At 47.7% G+C, this 15,861-nt stretch overlaps 1 protein-coding gene across 2 annotated transcripts in view; it reads left to right on the top strand.

Moving 5' to 3' along the window:
• Positions 1–15,861, top strand: part of VGLL4 (vestigial like family member 4) — a 96,770-nt gene that overhangs the window by 38,827 nt on the left and 42,082 nt on the right. The window contains exon 1 of one of the 2 annotated variants that reach the window (XM_009566964.2): positions 8,477–8,703. The exons of the other annotated variant lie outside the window; for it this stretch is intronic. Within the exon in view, the coding sequence (XP_009565259.1) occupies positions 8,622–8,703 (82 nt within the window). The 5' untranslated portion in view covers positions 8,477–8,621. Of the gene's footprint in view, positions 1–8,476; positions 8,704–15,861 lie in introns of those variants that run through there. 2 annotated transcript variants of the gene reach the window in all.

Genomic DNA, 15,861 nt, shown 5'->3' with positions numbered 1-15,861 from the left:
TCAAATAAAGCGCCAGGTGACAAGCGCAGCAGTGTTGCAGCGAAGTGTGTGACACAGACGAAGCAGCGCTTTTCCTTCAGGCACGCTGCCACCTAGCAGCTGGTGACTAAAACGTGCTCATTTTTAGTTACAGAAAAAAGGTAGAGCCTGTAGCTAAGTACTCTTGCTTTATTCTTCCTGCTCCTCCTTCGAGCGTATTGAGGTCTCTGCTCATAGCTGGTGTGTCATCAACGCCTGTCTGAGCTCAGGAGCTGCAACAGATCACAGAATCACAGAATGGGTTGGGTTGGAAAGGACCTCAAAGCTCACCCGGTTCCAAGCCCCCTGCCATGGGCAGGGACACCTCCCACTGGCTCAGGCTGCCCAAGGCCCATCCAACCTGGCCTGGAACACCTTCAGGGATGGGGCAGCCACCACTTCTCTGGGTAACCTGGGCCAGGGCCTCCCGAACCTCACAGGAAAACATGTATTCTTGATATCTAATCTAAATCTCCCCTCTTTCAGCTTAAAACCAGATTATAGTGAGCAATACTGTAAGGCGCTTTACATCGGAGTGTCTCACCTCTATAAAGACTGTCTTTTATCTCAGTTGCAAAATTGATCACTGTAGAAATAGTTCCGCTTGACTGATGATCACCAAGGGTGAAATTGCAGTTGTGTCGAATGGACAGCACATCATTCTACTGCACTGATTTTCAGTCAGCGTGGAGCACAGACCAAGCCAGGAGAAGCACATCAAACCCATGTTCTTGGGCTCAGCAGCGCTGTGGCCACCACAGGAGAGAAGAGTGAGGAGGGACGAAGGGCAGATGGTGGCAGAGGGGCAGGGGATGGGCAGGGTTAAGGACAGCAGAGAGAAAGCAGAAAGGAGTGCTCCACTCTAGCTCGCTTGGAAGAGTTCATTCTGAAGCAGCTCCGTTCATGTTTAAGTGCTGTAAAAAATATACTATCGCTTACTGTCAAAATCTGAATTTATAGACTTGCTATATTAAGGATTACCCATGTTTTTCTAGAAAAATTCAGGTAGACAAATAAGACACAATCATAAGGGGTTTTATTTTTATAGTAAGACCTATTATTGCTCAAATAAGCAAGGATTATCTTTCTATAGTGGAAACGTTTATCAGCATTTAGGAGCCAGTGACCCAATAACGTCCTACATCCATAACATGCTCTGTAACTCTCTGAGAAGGGAACTTCAGCTTTCTTTAGACCCGATGCCCTGTTCTTCTCATCAGCCACCGGGGTTTAGTTGGGGCGGTTGTCTTCTTCAAGATGCCTCTCCTAACTGCCCTGCTTTGTTCTGCACCGCAGCATGGCCTCAGCCCTGCATTGGCTTCTGCTCAGATGAAGAGAAGCTGGAAGGGGTGCAGCCAGAGTGCTCCTCATGTGCTCCAGCTGCTCCGGGACACTGGCCCACCTGACCAGGCGTAAGCCAGTTCAGCACAAACACACAGAGCGTGGATGGCTGAGCCCACTGCTCAGTGGCTTTACACCACGTTCATAAGCCATACCACTTCTATGCTCCAAGAGAGAGCGCTTTGATATCTTCTTATTGTGGGACGTATAGAAGACCTGCAGAGAAGTCAGAGCCCACCCTCATGTGGGACTGGCTGTCCAAACACACAGTTAGCCGTCTGGTTTTGCCTGGGTGGATTTCCCTACCCATTGGATCCGCCTTTTGTTCTTCCTTGCCTCCTGCAATCAGACTCCCTTGGATGAGAACTGAGTTTGCTGTCTGTATAACAGTGAACCAGAAGCTCACTGAGAGGTTGAACGCTCATCGGCACTGCGGGCTTATGGGAATTAAACCTGACGTACTTTCATGCGAGGCCCAGGGTGGTTCTGGAGAGACACAGGGATGTTCCCTTACCCCTAGAGGATGCTGTTGTGTTACAAGTGCCAGGGTTCTGCACGTTTCCTATCCAGATACGGGTATTTCTCTGCCTGACGGAAGAAAAGCGTGTGCAGTCCTATAGGAAGTGCTCTGGCTGACAGGAAGCAGGGACGCTACAGCACATCCTTGTGTTTGCAGCTGGCACTGTGTCCAGTGAACTCGCAGAGGGCCCGGGGTGACGTTAATAGCTTGGTTTTCTGTGTTGCATCCAACCTGCTGCTGCATTGTTATTGTTTTCTGTTCAGCAGAAGGTTTCTCCAAACTGGTGAAGTGTTTGATGAACAGCAGGTTGGATCAAGCAGATGGGAATTATTTGCTGTCAAGAACAGAGTACTTCACAGTGACCCTGTCAGTATTTAAGGTTAATGTCTGTTGGGCTTGAATTTGTCGAGCTGTTGAGTTTTCCTTCAAAGAAAGGTTTCCTGTGAATGGACTTTGGGTTCAGAATGCTTGAGATGCGTTTATATAGATAATTTCCCCCCTATTCCTTCAGTAGGCATTGCCTTAGTTTCAAGATAGGTTTTTTCATTTAGAAATTCATAAAGCTCCTGGTGTCTGGTACCAGTTTATTATTATTTAATGTGAAGCATCCAAGTTGTTCATTACACAATGCTTGACAAGTGTTAATCATAGCGTATACTGTGCCGCTGAAAGCTATGCACATAATAAAGTGATCATTACTGTCTTACAAACCTGTAGACCAGTGATTACTTGCCTAGTAAAGAGGATTTAATTTCTTTATTAGTGTCTGGACAGCAATACTGAGCAGTCAGTGATTTGTAGACAAAACCCAGCATTGCTTTTGCAAACGACTTGAAGAAACATCTATCTCTGAGCGTAGAGGGGAATTGATCTTGGACTTTGAACTGTAATGCCTTGCCCCATTACGTGCAAATGCTGTCTTGTAGACCACTGCTCTGAAGAAGTTTAAAATATTGCTTGCTCTTCTTCCTCATCACCTGCATTTCCTCCAAAAAATGTAATTATCCGAAACTGGAAAAATTAAATACTTATCTCTTCTTATCCTTCCCAAGATCTACAAAACGTGTTGTGCTGATGTGAATTCAGGCATGCTTTCTGTATTAACAGCTGTACCTATCAGACATATTTTCTCCAACAGCTCTGGCATGCTTGCAGAAGCAACTTGCATTTCAGGCTGAAGAAACGTGCTTCTCCTTTGTGAATGTTGTAGATATGGGGTTTTATCACAGTTTATACCTTTAAGGGTTAAAACTTCTCTTGATGCCTTTATTAAATGGCTGGTTTAATCTGAAGCATTAGTATGAAGAATCTTTGACTTTGACTATGCACAACATGATCTACTATGTAGAACTTGTAGTCTCCCAGCTTAAAAACCATAATGTTCGTCTCTTTCTCAAAAACACTTCTCTTTCTGGAAAATACCGTGCGCTGCTTTGGTCTGGAGATGTGTGGTTGCAACTATGGCAAAAAAAAAAAAAGCTGCAACCTTTCTACTAGGTACCATCCAAGAGGCGTACTGTTACCTCAGTGTGAAGTACCCGTAAGTTTTTATACTTTATTAAAGTCTTAATAGAGCTTCCAATTAGGAGAGTCCTCTTTTTACATACATGTAATCAATAACAGGCTCTCAACCTTCATCTTCCCAGCAAAGCAGAATTCTTTTTGGGTGATTTGTTTTGTGCTGTATTGAATCCAGCACGTTAGAATCATAGAATCATAGAATAGTTTGGGTTGGAAGGGACCTTAAAGATCATCCAGTTCCAACCCCCCTGCCGTGGGCAGGGACACCTCCCCCTAGATCAGAGGGACATTAGTGGAGGTTCTTCTTCAGTTGAAGCATATAGACAGATAATGCACTGGACTACTTTTTGTATCTGAAATGAGAAGAAATCTTATTTGGGATCCTAGGGAATCTTCGTTGGAGACAAATTTCTTATTCCTATTTCTCAGGAGTATCTTGAACTCTATCACCCAGCCTCACTGAGATACCCAGCCCATTCTGGCAGTACACCCTGACCAGATCTCCCTCCGCTGGGTCTTCCCCTTTGTTAGCAGAGGGGAGGAATTCTCAAAGTGGAAATGAAATCTCGTTAGCGGTGCTCGCTGCCTGTATGCTCTTGTGCACACCATTAACTTTCTCCATCCCAGAGAAGTGAGCTGAGTGCTGTTCCAAGCCAAAGAGGGCTGAGAGGGGCTCGGGCAAGATTACAACTCCACTAGCTTTTTCTGTTTGGCTTGAATGAAACTTCCGGAGTGTTTATTTCTCTTTTTCAGTCAAATTAGGCTTCAGGTGCTGATGAGCGGCAGGAAATGCAAGCTGATGCCCACTGGGTTTGCAGATGCTCGCACCCATGCAGATGTTCTGCCCTCTGATGATGAGTCATGCACATCTGCATAAGCAACACTCTTTGTGATTGAGGTTTGGCCTGAGAAGGGCAGACCACATCCTGCGATGAGAGCCGCCGCTGCAAAAATCTCCCATCATTTCTGTCAGCTACACCGGAGCCTTAGCAGCTGTTAAAAATCCCAAACACAGAATGTTTGACTGCTTGATAGCCCTTTAACAAACTGACTGTGACGGTGAATGGACTGAATTGTAGCAGAGCGTGTGACTACGCAGTACCTGCCTGTATGCATACAGGCATACCTGCTCTGCCTTGGTTCTTTAATTTTAATTGCCTCTATCGTACCAGAGCTGCTCTTCTGTCCTATTGCTGTGAAATAGCATTATTTTTCACTGCAGCACTATTGGGGTATGTCTGAGGGCATGTGGGGAAATTAAGTAAATGTTTAAGAGAATTAATTCATTCTAAACAGATGGCTTTAGCTCAGTGCTCCTGCTCAGGAGCCTGGCCAAAGCGTTGCTCTGGAGTGGTTGGACAGTGCTGGGTTGGCTTCTGCCCCATGTTCAGAGGAGGCCCTTCTGTTGTCCACTGCCCCTGCAGCTCCCCTCTCTCCTCCTCCTTCTCCTCTTCCTTCTCACACACTTCATGGGCAGTGGCAGCACTGCTTCCCCTCTAGAGGGGCTCTGTCCGGCCTCCTTGGTAGAACCGTGGAATCATTAAGATTGGGAAAGACCTCTAAGTCATCCAGTCCAACTGTCAGCCCAGCCCCACCATGCCTGCTAAACCATGTCCCTAAGCACCACAGCCACACGCTTTCTGAACCCCTCCAGGGATGGAGACTCCACCACCGCCCTGGGCAGCCTTTGCCACAGCTTCACTGCTCTGCCAGTGAAGAACTTCTAATCATAGAATAGTTTGGGTTGGAAGGGACCTTAAAGGTCATCTATTTCCACGCCCCCTGCCATGGGCAGGGACACCTCCCACTGGCTCAGGCTGCCCAAAGCCCATCCAACCTGGTCTTGAACACTTCCAGGGATGGGGCAGCCACAGCTTCCCTGGGCAACCTGGGCCAGGGCCTCACCACTCTCATGGTGAAGAAACTCCTCCTTACATCCAGTCTAAATCTGCCCCTCTCCAGTTTATACCCATTGCCTCTCGTCCTATCCCCACAAGCCTTTGTGAACAGTCCCTCTCCAGCCTTCTTGTAGCCCTTTCAGGTACTGGAAGGTAACTGTAAGGTCTCCTTGGAGCCTTCTGTTCTTCAGGCTGAACAACCCCAACTTTCTCAGCCTGATACTAGTTTTAGACAAAGAACCATGTAAATCATCAAAGAATGTTCATTCTTTTTTTTGTTATCCAACTATGTCTGCAGACTACCATTCAGGTTCTCTCCTGACCTAAAACAGCTATATCTTACAAGACAACTAAGTGTATCAATAAATTCTCGCAGCCCTAAGACAGGTTATCTCATGACCTAAACCAGCTACATCTTACAAGACAGATTTATATGACGGGATAATTAAACATACAAACCAGCTGCAGCAAAACTCATCAATTCTCACAATAATGTTTTGTGTGAAGTATGATCTGTGCTGAACAGATGTCTCTTTTTCTGTAATAACCTCTGTTTGGAATTTCTTATGTTAAAGGCAAGGTCAAGCAGAGAGAGGGAGCCAGCTCCAAACTAGCAAGAGTTTTGACTGTTGCAAAGTTTCAAAACATTAAAATTAGACCTTGGAAAGTAATGGGATATGCATAAGACTTCTGGGAAAATTTATACCTATGCGTGTAAGTGGGATGCATGTAAGTGGGAAATATATTCTGTAACAGCCTTTGTCTTGGGGCACGTGATTGATGGAGGTCGATCCTGCGTGTTGCCCAGGCCTGATCAAGGATGCTCGCTCTCTAGAACTCCAAAATGAGTCTTAAGAGAGTTTTATTTGCCAACATTTTCGGTATCAGTGGGGGACAGTGGAAATCCTCCTTCCCCTGCGCTTAGCACTGTTGCGGGTCCTGGGTAAGCACTGGGACCCTTGGGACAAAGACATGGAGGGGCTAGAGCATGTCCAGAGAAGGGAACGGAGCTGGGGAAGGGGCTGGAGCACAGCAGGCCCTGGTCCAGGTTGCCCAGGGAAGCTGTGGCTGCCCCATCCCTGGAGGGGTTCCAGGCCAGGTTGGATGGGGCCTTGGGCAGCCTGAGCCAGTGGGAGGTGTCCCTGCCCATGGCAGAGGTGGAACTGCATGGGCTTTAAGGTCCCTTCCAACCCAAACTGTTTGATGATTCGGAAACATTTATTTATTGTCAGAGTGGTGAATCTCTGGCATTCTATGATGCAACCCAAACCATTCTATAATTCTATGATATATACCCACTGCTTTTGTAAGATGGTGTGCCATTTTTAGAGCGGCATCTGATTCAGTGCTGAATTGTAAAATAAGAATCTTATTGCCTTTGCTTTGAAGATTTTGTCCTTTTCAATATTTTACCAGTGAATGAGTGTTTCTCACATTATCAATTTCAAAGAAAGCATAGTGCCTGAAAAACACTGTTTTAAGGAAAATATGCGATCTAAGAAAGAAAACGTTATCAGAGGGCCATTCTGACTTTTGTAACCACAAATGCTTAGACAAAACTTTAACTTAAATCTAAATATTGCACTTTGAAGCATACCACATCCCGCTGGCTGATGCAGCCAGGATGCTGGTGCCCTGTGGCTGATGCCGCTGGGATGCCAGTGTCCCGTGGCCAGTGATGCAGACAGGATGCCGATGGGATGCTGGTGCCTGTGGCTGATGGTTGACACAGTTTCTCACAGCATTCTGCTTAGGAAACTGTCAGCCTCTGGCCTGTACAGACGCACACTGTCCTGGGTGGAAAACTGGTTGGATGGCCCAGAGAGTGGTGGTCAATGGAGTTAACTCCAGCTGGAGGCTAGTCACAAGTGGTGTCCCCCACAGCTCAGTGCTGGATCCAGTCCTGTTCAGTATCTTTATCAATGACCTGGATGAAGGCATTGAACGTACCCTTGGCAAGTTCGCAGACGACACTAAGCTGGGTGGAAGTGTCGATCTGCTGGGATGTAGGGAAGCTCTTTGAAGGGATCTGAACTGGACCGCTGGGCCGAGACCAATGGCATGAGGTTTAACAAGGTCAAATGCTGGGTCCTGCATGTGAGGCACAACAACCCTGTGCAGCTACAGACTAGGGGAAGTCTTGCTAGAAAGGAGAGGGACCTGTGGGTGTTGATTGACAGGAACTGAACATGAGCCAGCAGTGTGCCCAGGTGGCCAAGAAGGCCAATGGCATCTTGGCTTGTGTCAGAAATGGCATCACCAGCAGGTCCAGGGAGGTTATTCTGACCCTGTACTGGGCACTGGTGAGATCAAACCTCGAATCCTGTGTTCAGTTCTGGCCCATTGCTACAAGAAGGATTTTGAGGCTCTGGAGCGTGTCCAGAGAAGAGCAACGGAGCTGGTGAGGGGCTGGAGAACAAGGGTTACGAGGAGCGGCTGAGAGAGCTGGGGTTGTTTAGCCTGGAGAAGAGGAGGCTGAGGGGAGACCTTATAGAATCATAGAATAGTTTGGGATGTAAGGGACCTTAAAGCCCATCCAGTTCCACCCCCTGCCACGGGCAGGGACACCTCCCACTGGTTCAGGCTGCCCAAGGCCCATCCAACCTGGCCTTGAACCCCTCCAGGGATGGGGCAGCCACAGCTTCCCTGGGCAACCTGGGCCAGGGCCTCACCACTCTCATGGGGAAGAAGTTCTTCCTAATGTCGAGTCTAAATCTGCTCCTCTCCATTTTATAGAGGAGCAGATTGCAGACCTTATTGCTCTCTACAACTACCTGAAAGGAGGTTGCAGAGAGGAGGGAGCTGGGCTCTTCTCCCCAGTGACAGGGGACAGGACAAGGGGAATGGCCTCAAGCTGTGCCAGGGGAGGGTCGGACTGGGTATCAGGAAAAGATTTTCACAGCAAGGGGTGATGGGGCCCTGTCAGAGGCTGCACGGGGAGGGGGGGGAGTCCCCATCCCTGGAGGGGTTTAAAAGACGGGCAGAGGAGGTGCTCAGGGACATGGCTCAGTGGCAGAGAGGAATGGTGGGACTCGATGATCCGAGAGGTCTCTGCGGCGGTGCTGCGGTGCAGCCCGGTGCCGGTGGCTGCTGCCGGTGCGGGGGGAGCGGGCGCCGCCCCCGGAGCCGATGGCGCAGGCGCTGCCCCTCCCGGCGGGGCCGCTCGCAGCGGGCTGTGAGCACAGGGCTTTGTCCGCCGCGCTCTCCTCCTCGCTCGCCTTTTGCTGTTTGGTTTATTTTACTCCACGGCGCTTCGGTCGCTTGGTTTGTTATTTATTTTCAATCGGGACGAAGCTTTCGGGGTTCGCCGGGCGGCAGCGTCAATGCTGCTGGTGAAGATGGACCTGCTCAACTACCAGTACCTGGACAAGATGAACAACAACATCGGCATCCTCTGCTACGAAGGTACCGACCCGCGTCCCCCGGGGGGGCTCGGCCTTGCGGGGCTTAATCTTGGTGCGTTCGTCGGGCTGTTGGGACGCTCCCGGCCGGTCCCGGAGCGCCGCCCCTGCCGGTGCTCGCCGGGCTGCGCTGGAGCGGGCGCCGCGGGGCCCTCGGCGGCTGCGAGCGGGGCCGGGGGGACCCTGCCCTGCCCGGGGGGTCGGAGCCCCTGCCTGGGCCGGCTCAGCACCCCCTGCCCCTGCTTCTGCCCGAGCATGGAGCGGCTCAGGACCCTCCGCCGTGCGGAGACTGGCTCAGGAACCCCTGCTTGTGCCCCTGTTTGGACCAGCTCAGGACCTCTTGCTTGCACCAGCTTAGGACCATCTACCCCTGCATGCACCAGCTCAGGACCCCCTGTCTTTGCCCCTGTTTGCACCAGCTCAGGATCTCCTGCTTTAACCACCTCAGGACCCCCTGCTTCTGTCCCTGCTTGGGGCAGCTCGGGACCCGCTGCCTCTGCCCCTGCCTGGAGCAGCTCAGTACCCGTGCCCGGTCTGGCGGTGCCCCTGCCCCTCACCCCCCGCACCCCATCTCCTCCAGCCCCTCCTCGTTACCCCCGCCCCCCTCGCTCATCCCCCGGGCGCTCGGGGGGCTCGGGCAGGCTGCGGGTGGCCGTACGTGCGGCTCGCAGCGCAGGTTATGGCACAGCCAGCAGGCTTGGCAGAAACTTTCCCTCTGATTTTCCATGTTCGCTTGGAGAAGGAACCTTCTCTAGTTGTCAGGGCAGAGACAATGAGGAGCATACACAGGGCTGTGAGCTCTGCTCACGCTCTCGAGAAAGAAGCCGGGCTAAAACACCATCATAAACTACGGGAGCTGAACCTTGCTGTGCAAAATATCATGTTTTCATCTCTAAATCAGCATGGCCATGTTTCTTTCCTTCGGAAGTGGGGGGGCTCCCTGCAGACCTGTTAATATCCCTGTTTCTTTTTTCTTCCCCCATCTTTTTCTCCCCTGCACAAATATGTATCTGTTTGTAAAAGGGCTGTATTCACGCAGAAGATCAAGCTTGCCCGTCAGAGCTGAGGTTCAATAGAGTTGAATTCTCAAGCTCTTTCTTATCTTGTGCTTTGTTCTTTACAGCAAGAAAACTAGATTGAAAGGCAAGAAAGAAAAACCAGCTGGCAGGATCCTTTAACTTTTTCATTGTTCTCTGTAGTAACCGGTGCTGTATCTGGGGGCAATGCACAACTTTGATGCAGACCGTGAAGTTCTGCATAAAATTCTACTTATGTGGAACGTGTTCCTGAGTATTTTGTTGACTAAAGCAGAAAAACTGTAGTTTTGGCTCATTAGTCCAGTTCAATATAATGATACCTAATATTTATGGCAGACTCCAGCCCCTTTTTTCCCCACCCTCTTCTCCTATAATTGTTATTTAACCAGCTCTTAGCTTTAATAGTTCAAAAGCAACAGACCCGCTTAACGAATACACTGCTGGGGCAGTCTTTGTTTAGTTTGAACATCTGTTGCTCTTTCCCTTATTATGGAAGTTAGCGTTTTTAACACGAAAATAAACACACATGAAATGAAGAAAAGAAAAGCAAAACTTCAGCGGTGTTTATAGCGAGGTGTTTATGTCCCAGTGGTTTAATAAGTATAAACACTGGCAACATCTGCACTGAACTCAAAGGGTGTTTGAGATGCCTACATGTCTTCCATGCCTCTGCCACAGTATTTATTTTCTGAGTTATGACAGCGGTGATGGATCTTATCTTTTCAAAGACGCTGCTGCAATAGTAACTGTATTGATAACTAAGTGCCCTTTCAAACTCAATTAGGGTTTATTGAAGGTCATACTTGAATTACTTATAAATAGATGCTTTCCTGAGAAGTACTTCTGCAGATGTGGGATAAGGTGCAAATACATTCTATGATGCGAAAGTAGGCTTGAAATTTCAGAAGAAAGACTTATGGACCTGTATGGCACAGGGAATGAATGAGACGAGTTCCTCGTTTGTGTAGCTTCTCTCTTGAAACACGTGCTTTTGCTGTTGAGATAATTGGTATGCTGGAGAAATGTGTCATTATTGTTTTATGAGGTTTACTCGCAGTTTTAATCTCTCACCTCTGGCACAAGCCACTGGAACTATGTGCCATTGATTTGTAGCTGCTGCTTATGGATGAGAGATGGATTGTTCCATAAGAAACAGGATAAGTTCTTCCATTGTGTGTGTTTGGCGGCTCTTTAGTTCAACACGGAGTAGAATAATATAATTTGCATCCCAAGACGAGTCCTGCTTTTCCTTGCCCAGCGAGAGGTACAGATCGCAACGTGTTACCTGCAGGCTACTGAGTTAATGCCAGCACCTGGTTACTCGTCCTTGACCAGTAGGTGCAGGGAACCTCAGCTGTGCCTTACTCTCATTCCAAGTAGTGTCATTCATGGTCATGGGCCAGTGAGTTTAGAACCTTCACTGGTAGAGCGCTGTTCAGTTCATGAAACATGTTTCTGATTGGCTTACTCGATGTAGTTTGGGGGAAGGGAGTAGAGTGGCCACTAATGTAGGTGGGACCTGCTTTGTGGGCAGAGAAGCATCCTTTTGATGAGGTTGGGGGAAATGAAGATCTTAGAGTTCTCCCAGTAACTGTTAAGAAATAGCATCATGCTTCAGGTTTAGCTGACTGCTTTGTAGTATTGGACCTTAACTGGAGTTGGCTGTTGGAGAGAACACGAGAATTCTTTCTCTTTTTCTTCCGTAAGGTTGGTCTAACGCTGGCACAGGCTGCCGAGAGAGGCTGTAGAATCTCTGGTTTTGGGGATACTCAGAACCTGACTCGACATGGTGCTGAGCAACCTGCCCTAGCTGAGCCTGTCTTTGAGCAGGAGGTTGGGACTAGGTAATCTCCAGAAGGTGCCTTCTAGCCTCAGCAGTTCCATGAGTCTGTAGTATGATGGGAAGTTCTGCATGCTTGTGTAATTCAGGTAGCCACAGCCAGCGGAAGGATTCTAACCAGCGAGGAGGTGAGGGAATTTGAAAGGGAGTCCGTTTTATTTTGTCTGGGCTGTTTGGTTCACACTGATAGTTTATGTCCTGCTGAGTGTTTACTTAATACCACCCCTAGCTTTGAGCTCCTCATGATGCTCCATGGTAATATCAACTCTGATGGATGCTTTTGAAGGAAAATCTAGATTTTAACAACATGGTGGGGTTTTTTAAACAAGTTGCATAAAAAAAAAATTGAGTTTTGTCTCCCTCTCCAGAGGAGGAAAATTTTTAAGTCATTTAAATGGGAACATTTGGTCTTTGCCAGTGGGACAGTGACAGTTCCATTAGCAATGATCAGCCAGTTCAAGCAGTTTGTTATGATACAGTTGGTGCGATAAGAAAAGAAGAAATAATTAGAGAATTGTTAACTCGGCATCTGGATGCTTTTTTCTAGCATGAATACATCTAATACCTTCCTGCTAATCCTTTGCTGCCAGTTATTAGCAACGGCCACTTTAATGAGTAGTGCCTTCATGTCATTGTTTTCTTCTTAATGAGCTCAGGGACACCAGGAAGCCCTTGGGAGATGGTTGTCCTTGCGAAGGCTGTGAAGCAGAACCATTCCGTACCAGGCTGGCATTCCCAGGGCTTCCTATCAAGTGACAGGCGTGCATTCAGAGGTAGAACATCTGCATCTTGTTTTGCAATGGAAAATCCCTTAGCTTCAGCTGAATATTCTTTCTCCCAGAGCCTTGTGTGTGAGGTAGTGGCAGGAGGGCTCAGAGGTAGCGGAAAGAAGAGGTGGTGGAGTTGGAGGTGGTCTGCTCTTTGCCTGGCGCAGGGCAGTCCAGCAACTTCTGGCTCCTCTTTTCCAATGGAATATGCATGAGAAGGCACAGTCTCCGAGTGGAAGAGTTGTTTTGTTTTGTTGTTTATCTGCCGGAGCGTACAGATGGCTGTGCTGGACGGCAGATTTCTGCCTTCCTTCCTCTCTGTCCCATTTGCAAATGCTTTGTGTTATTACTGCATTCTCCAGGCCTGAACGGCCGTGCTGGGAGAGGTATAAAGCAATGCAATAAGATGCTAAGAAGTCCCTCGGGCATGCTATGAGACTTGGAGCACTCAAAATAGTTAGAGAGGGTTCTCTGGACGCTCCAGAATGCTGGATTTTTGGTTTGGTTTTTTTTTAATGAAGAAAATTGAATCCAGATTTACAGCAAAACACCCCTTTTTGGTTTGGGGACAGCTTACATTCGTTAGTGGCACATTATATAATGATGGCACTGGCTTGCTGTCGAGGTGAAGCGCTCTGCTGGCTGTGGCACTGGACTCGCCTGGCTCCCTGTCTTCTTAGAGCACTCATGGCATTTCCTATATGTGCCTGTCTTCCCCAGAAGGCCAGTTGAGATGTCTGATGGCAAACGAGGAGCCTGAAACAGATTCTGCTAACTTCATTTGCTCTTCAATGAAACATAGTGTGTTTTCTTAAATTCTAAAGAATAGTTTCCATCCCTGTTCTTTGCTGACCTTGCATTTCGCTCTGGGTCTGTAACATCAGTTTCTCCTGTTAACTCTGAAGTTTGGGTTAGTTTCTAAATATAGAAAATGACTTTAACACTATTCTGCTATGAGGAATTAGTGGAACAATAAATGGGATAAAAATCTCCTTCATGGTGAATTAAGTGTTCTTATTTGTAATGCAGTGTAAAACTTCTGTTCAAAGTCATTTAAATTAAGATGCACCTTCAGAATGTTCCCTATTTATGGAACATTCTGTGGGGTTTGCCTTTTCAATGGCTTTTATCCTCAGGAAAAAACAAAGAGCTCCAGCTTCACAGTTGGGCTTTTCTTGCTCGTTTCCTCTTAGCACAAAGTTGGGAATATCCTTTTCAGTACTGACATCAAAATTCAGTTTATTTTCCTCATTCTGCAAAGGCAGGACAGATTTAGGTCATACTCGAGTGGCTTTTTTTTTTTCCCTGGAGTTCTGTTGTTCTCTGCACCCTCAATGCTGGTTCAGCATTTATACTGAGAACTCAAACAAGGAAATTAAAAAGCCAAATGGAATAGCGGGCTATCCCACAACTTTCAGTTGATAAGATAGGCAGCGTGTTTGTTTGGAGATAAAAGGTAGTGAGATTTGTAGCAGTAAGTGCAATTCTGTGTTAATGAGCAGTTTGCTTAAAGGCTGTAACTTGTTACTCACAAGTCAAATTTGTTACACTGCCAGGTCTCTTTGGATATAAATCCAGGGATTTTGGGAGACATTGAAAAAGCTTAAATTGCTCCAGAGTCTGAACAATGCACTGCATTGTATGGAGAACTGTTAGAGAAAAAATAAAGCTTGAACAACAGTCGTCATTGTGTGCCATCTGAAATTATGAATGAACAAGTTCATCCATATGTATTGGGTTTGCCTTTTTTAAATATCTGCTTTGCATGAAAATAGTCGTCTATTAATTTCTTCTCAAGGATTAATACAGATGGGCCTTTATATTTGATTTTGGCTGAACAGACTACGGAGTTTTAGCATGCTGCATGCAGACAGTGTGCCAGGCAATTTAGCAAAGTTGTTTACACTAACGCTAATCCAGCAGGACAGAGCCTATAATTTTTCACTGATAATAGCATGAGGTACTGAGGAACACAAGTTTCTGGAGAAGGGCCGACAAAAATGGTATTATACTTTTTCAGCATTAAGGACTTTTGAGTTTAATTTCTTTTTTAAAGCTAGGCAATTTTTTTTCTTCATTGTGCAGTTCTGTATCACGTTCCTGAAAATTACTTTACAAATCAGCATGGAATGATTGTTGGATGCCCAGAGTCATGGAGTAGAACTGGCTGGGTGATGTAGCGCTGCTAGATGTTGTTGTGTAAGCGCTGTGCCACGCTGCACGGCTTTGGTTTCCTGGAGGCAGATTTCCCTTGGTGCTTCACCAAACAGCTTTCTTGAAGAGTGAGCTGACGTTCTCGTGCCTGGCTCTACAGGGCGATGTCACGGCGCGTGTAGCTTGGGGTGTGCTGGCTGGTGTCTTGGGAGCGCTGGGGGGACAGGAAGAGAGGCCGTAGATCCTCACCTGGAGCCCTGCGTTCCGGTCTGCAGTCCTCAGCACAGGAAGAATATGGACCTCGTGGAGCAAGTCCAGACGAGACCATGGAGATGATGGGAGCACCTCCAGTCTGAGGACAGGCTGAGAGAGTTGGGGTTGTTCAGCCTGGAGAAGAGAAGGCTGCAGGGACACCTCAGAGCAGCTTCCAGTATGGAAAGGGGCTTCGGGAAAGCTGGGGAGGGGCTCTGGATCAGGGAGGGCAGGGAGAGGATGAGGGGAAACAGTTTTCAGCTGAAAGAGGGGAGACTGAGATGAGATCTTAGGGAGAAATGTTTTGCTGTGACGGTGGGGAGGCCCTGGCCCAGGTTGCCCAGAGCAGTGGTGGCTGCCCCATCCCTGGAGGGGTTCCAGGCCAGGCTGGATGAAGCTTGGAGCCCCTGATCCAGTGGGAGGTGTCCTTGCTCATGGAGGGGGGAACTGGGTAGGCTTTGAGTTCCTTTCCGACCCAAACGATTCTGTGATTCTATGATCATCCAGCACAAGGGCAGCTTGGAACAGGCAGTTGAGCTCTTCACTAGGGCTCTCTCTGTCAACTTGTAAACCTCATGTTCCAGATGGATGGAGTTGGAAGAGTTTTATTCTTACCATCAGCAGCAGTTTGGCAAAGGTTCGAAGGCAGGGCAAGCTTGGAGTATTTAAGTTGTTAAAAGGAACTCTACGCAGCCTTTTCTTTTTCTGGCCTTTGTGAAGTTGAGGTAACGGTGTTCCTGGGACCACCGCAGCGTTTGCTGTAGCCAAAGGAAGTGATGCAGAAACTTCAGTGAGGTGGTGAGTCTTCACCAAAGATCTTGAGATATTTCGTTTTAATAGGAATGAAATTCCTGAAAATCTCAGGTAGGAAGAAATATGAGCGTGGGGACAAAAGGATGAAATGAAGTTTAGAAGGTTCCCTTTGCTTAAGTTTCAAGGCACTGGTGGTATCAGACTTCTTAAAGTAACTCTTTCCTTCGTCTTTTAACTTGGTGGTTGCTAGCATTAAGAACAAGAACTTGGTAAACGTAGTAGTGTATGGTGGGTGCAGCTTTTCCCTGTGGAAGCTGTTATGTGCCACTTCATGCCTCGTTTTGTTTGGGAGGAGGATG

Source organism: Cuculus canorus, chromosome 11 (genome assembly GCF_017976375.1).
Source record: "Cuculus canorus isolate bCucCan1 chromosome 11, bCucCan1.pri, whole genome shotgun sequence".
In the NCBI taxonomy this organism is placed as follows: Eukaryota; Metazoa; Chordata; class Aves; order Cuculiformes; family Cuculidae; genus Cuculus; species Cuculus canorus.
The sequence above is the reverse complement of the archived record's forward strand: the minus strand, read 5'-3'. Positions and strand labels throughout refer to the sequence as shown.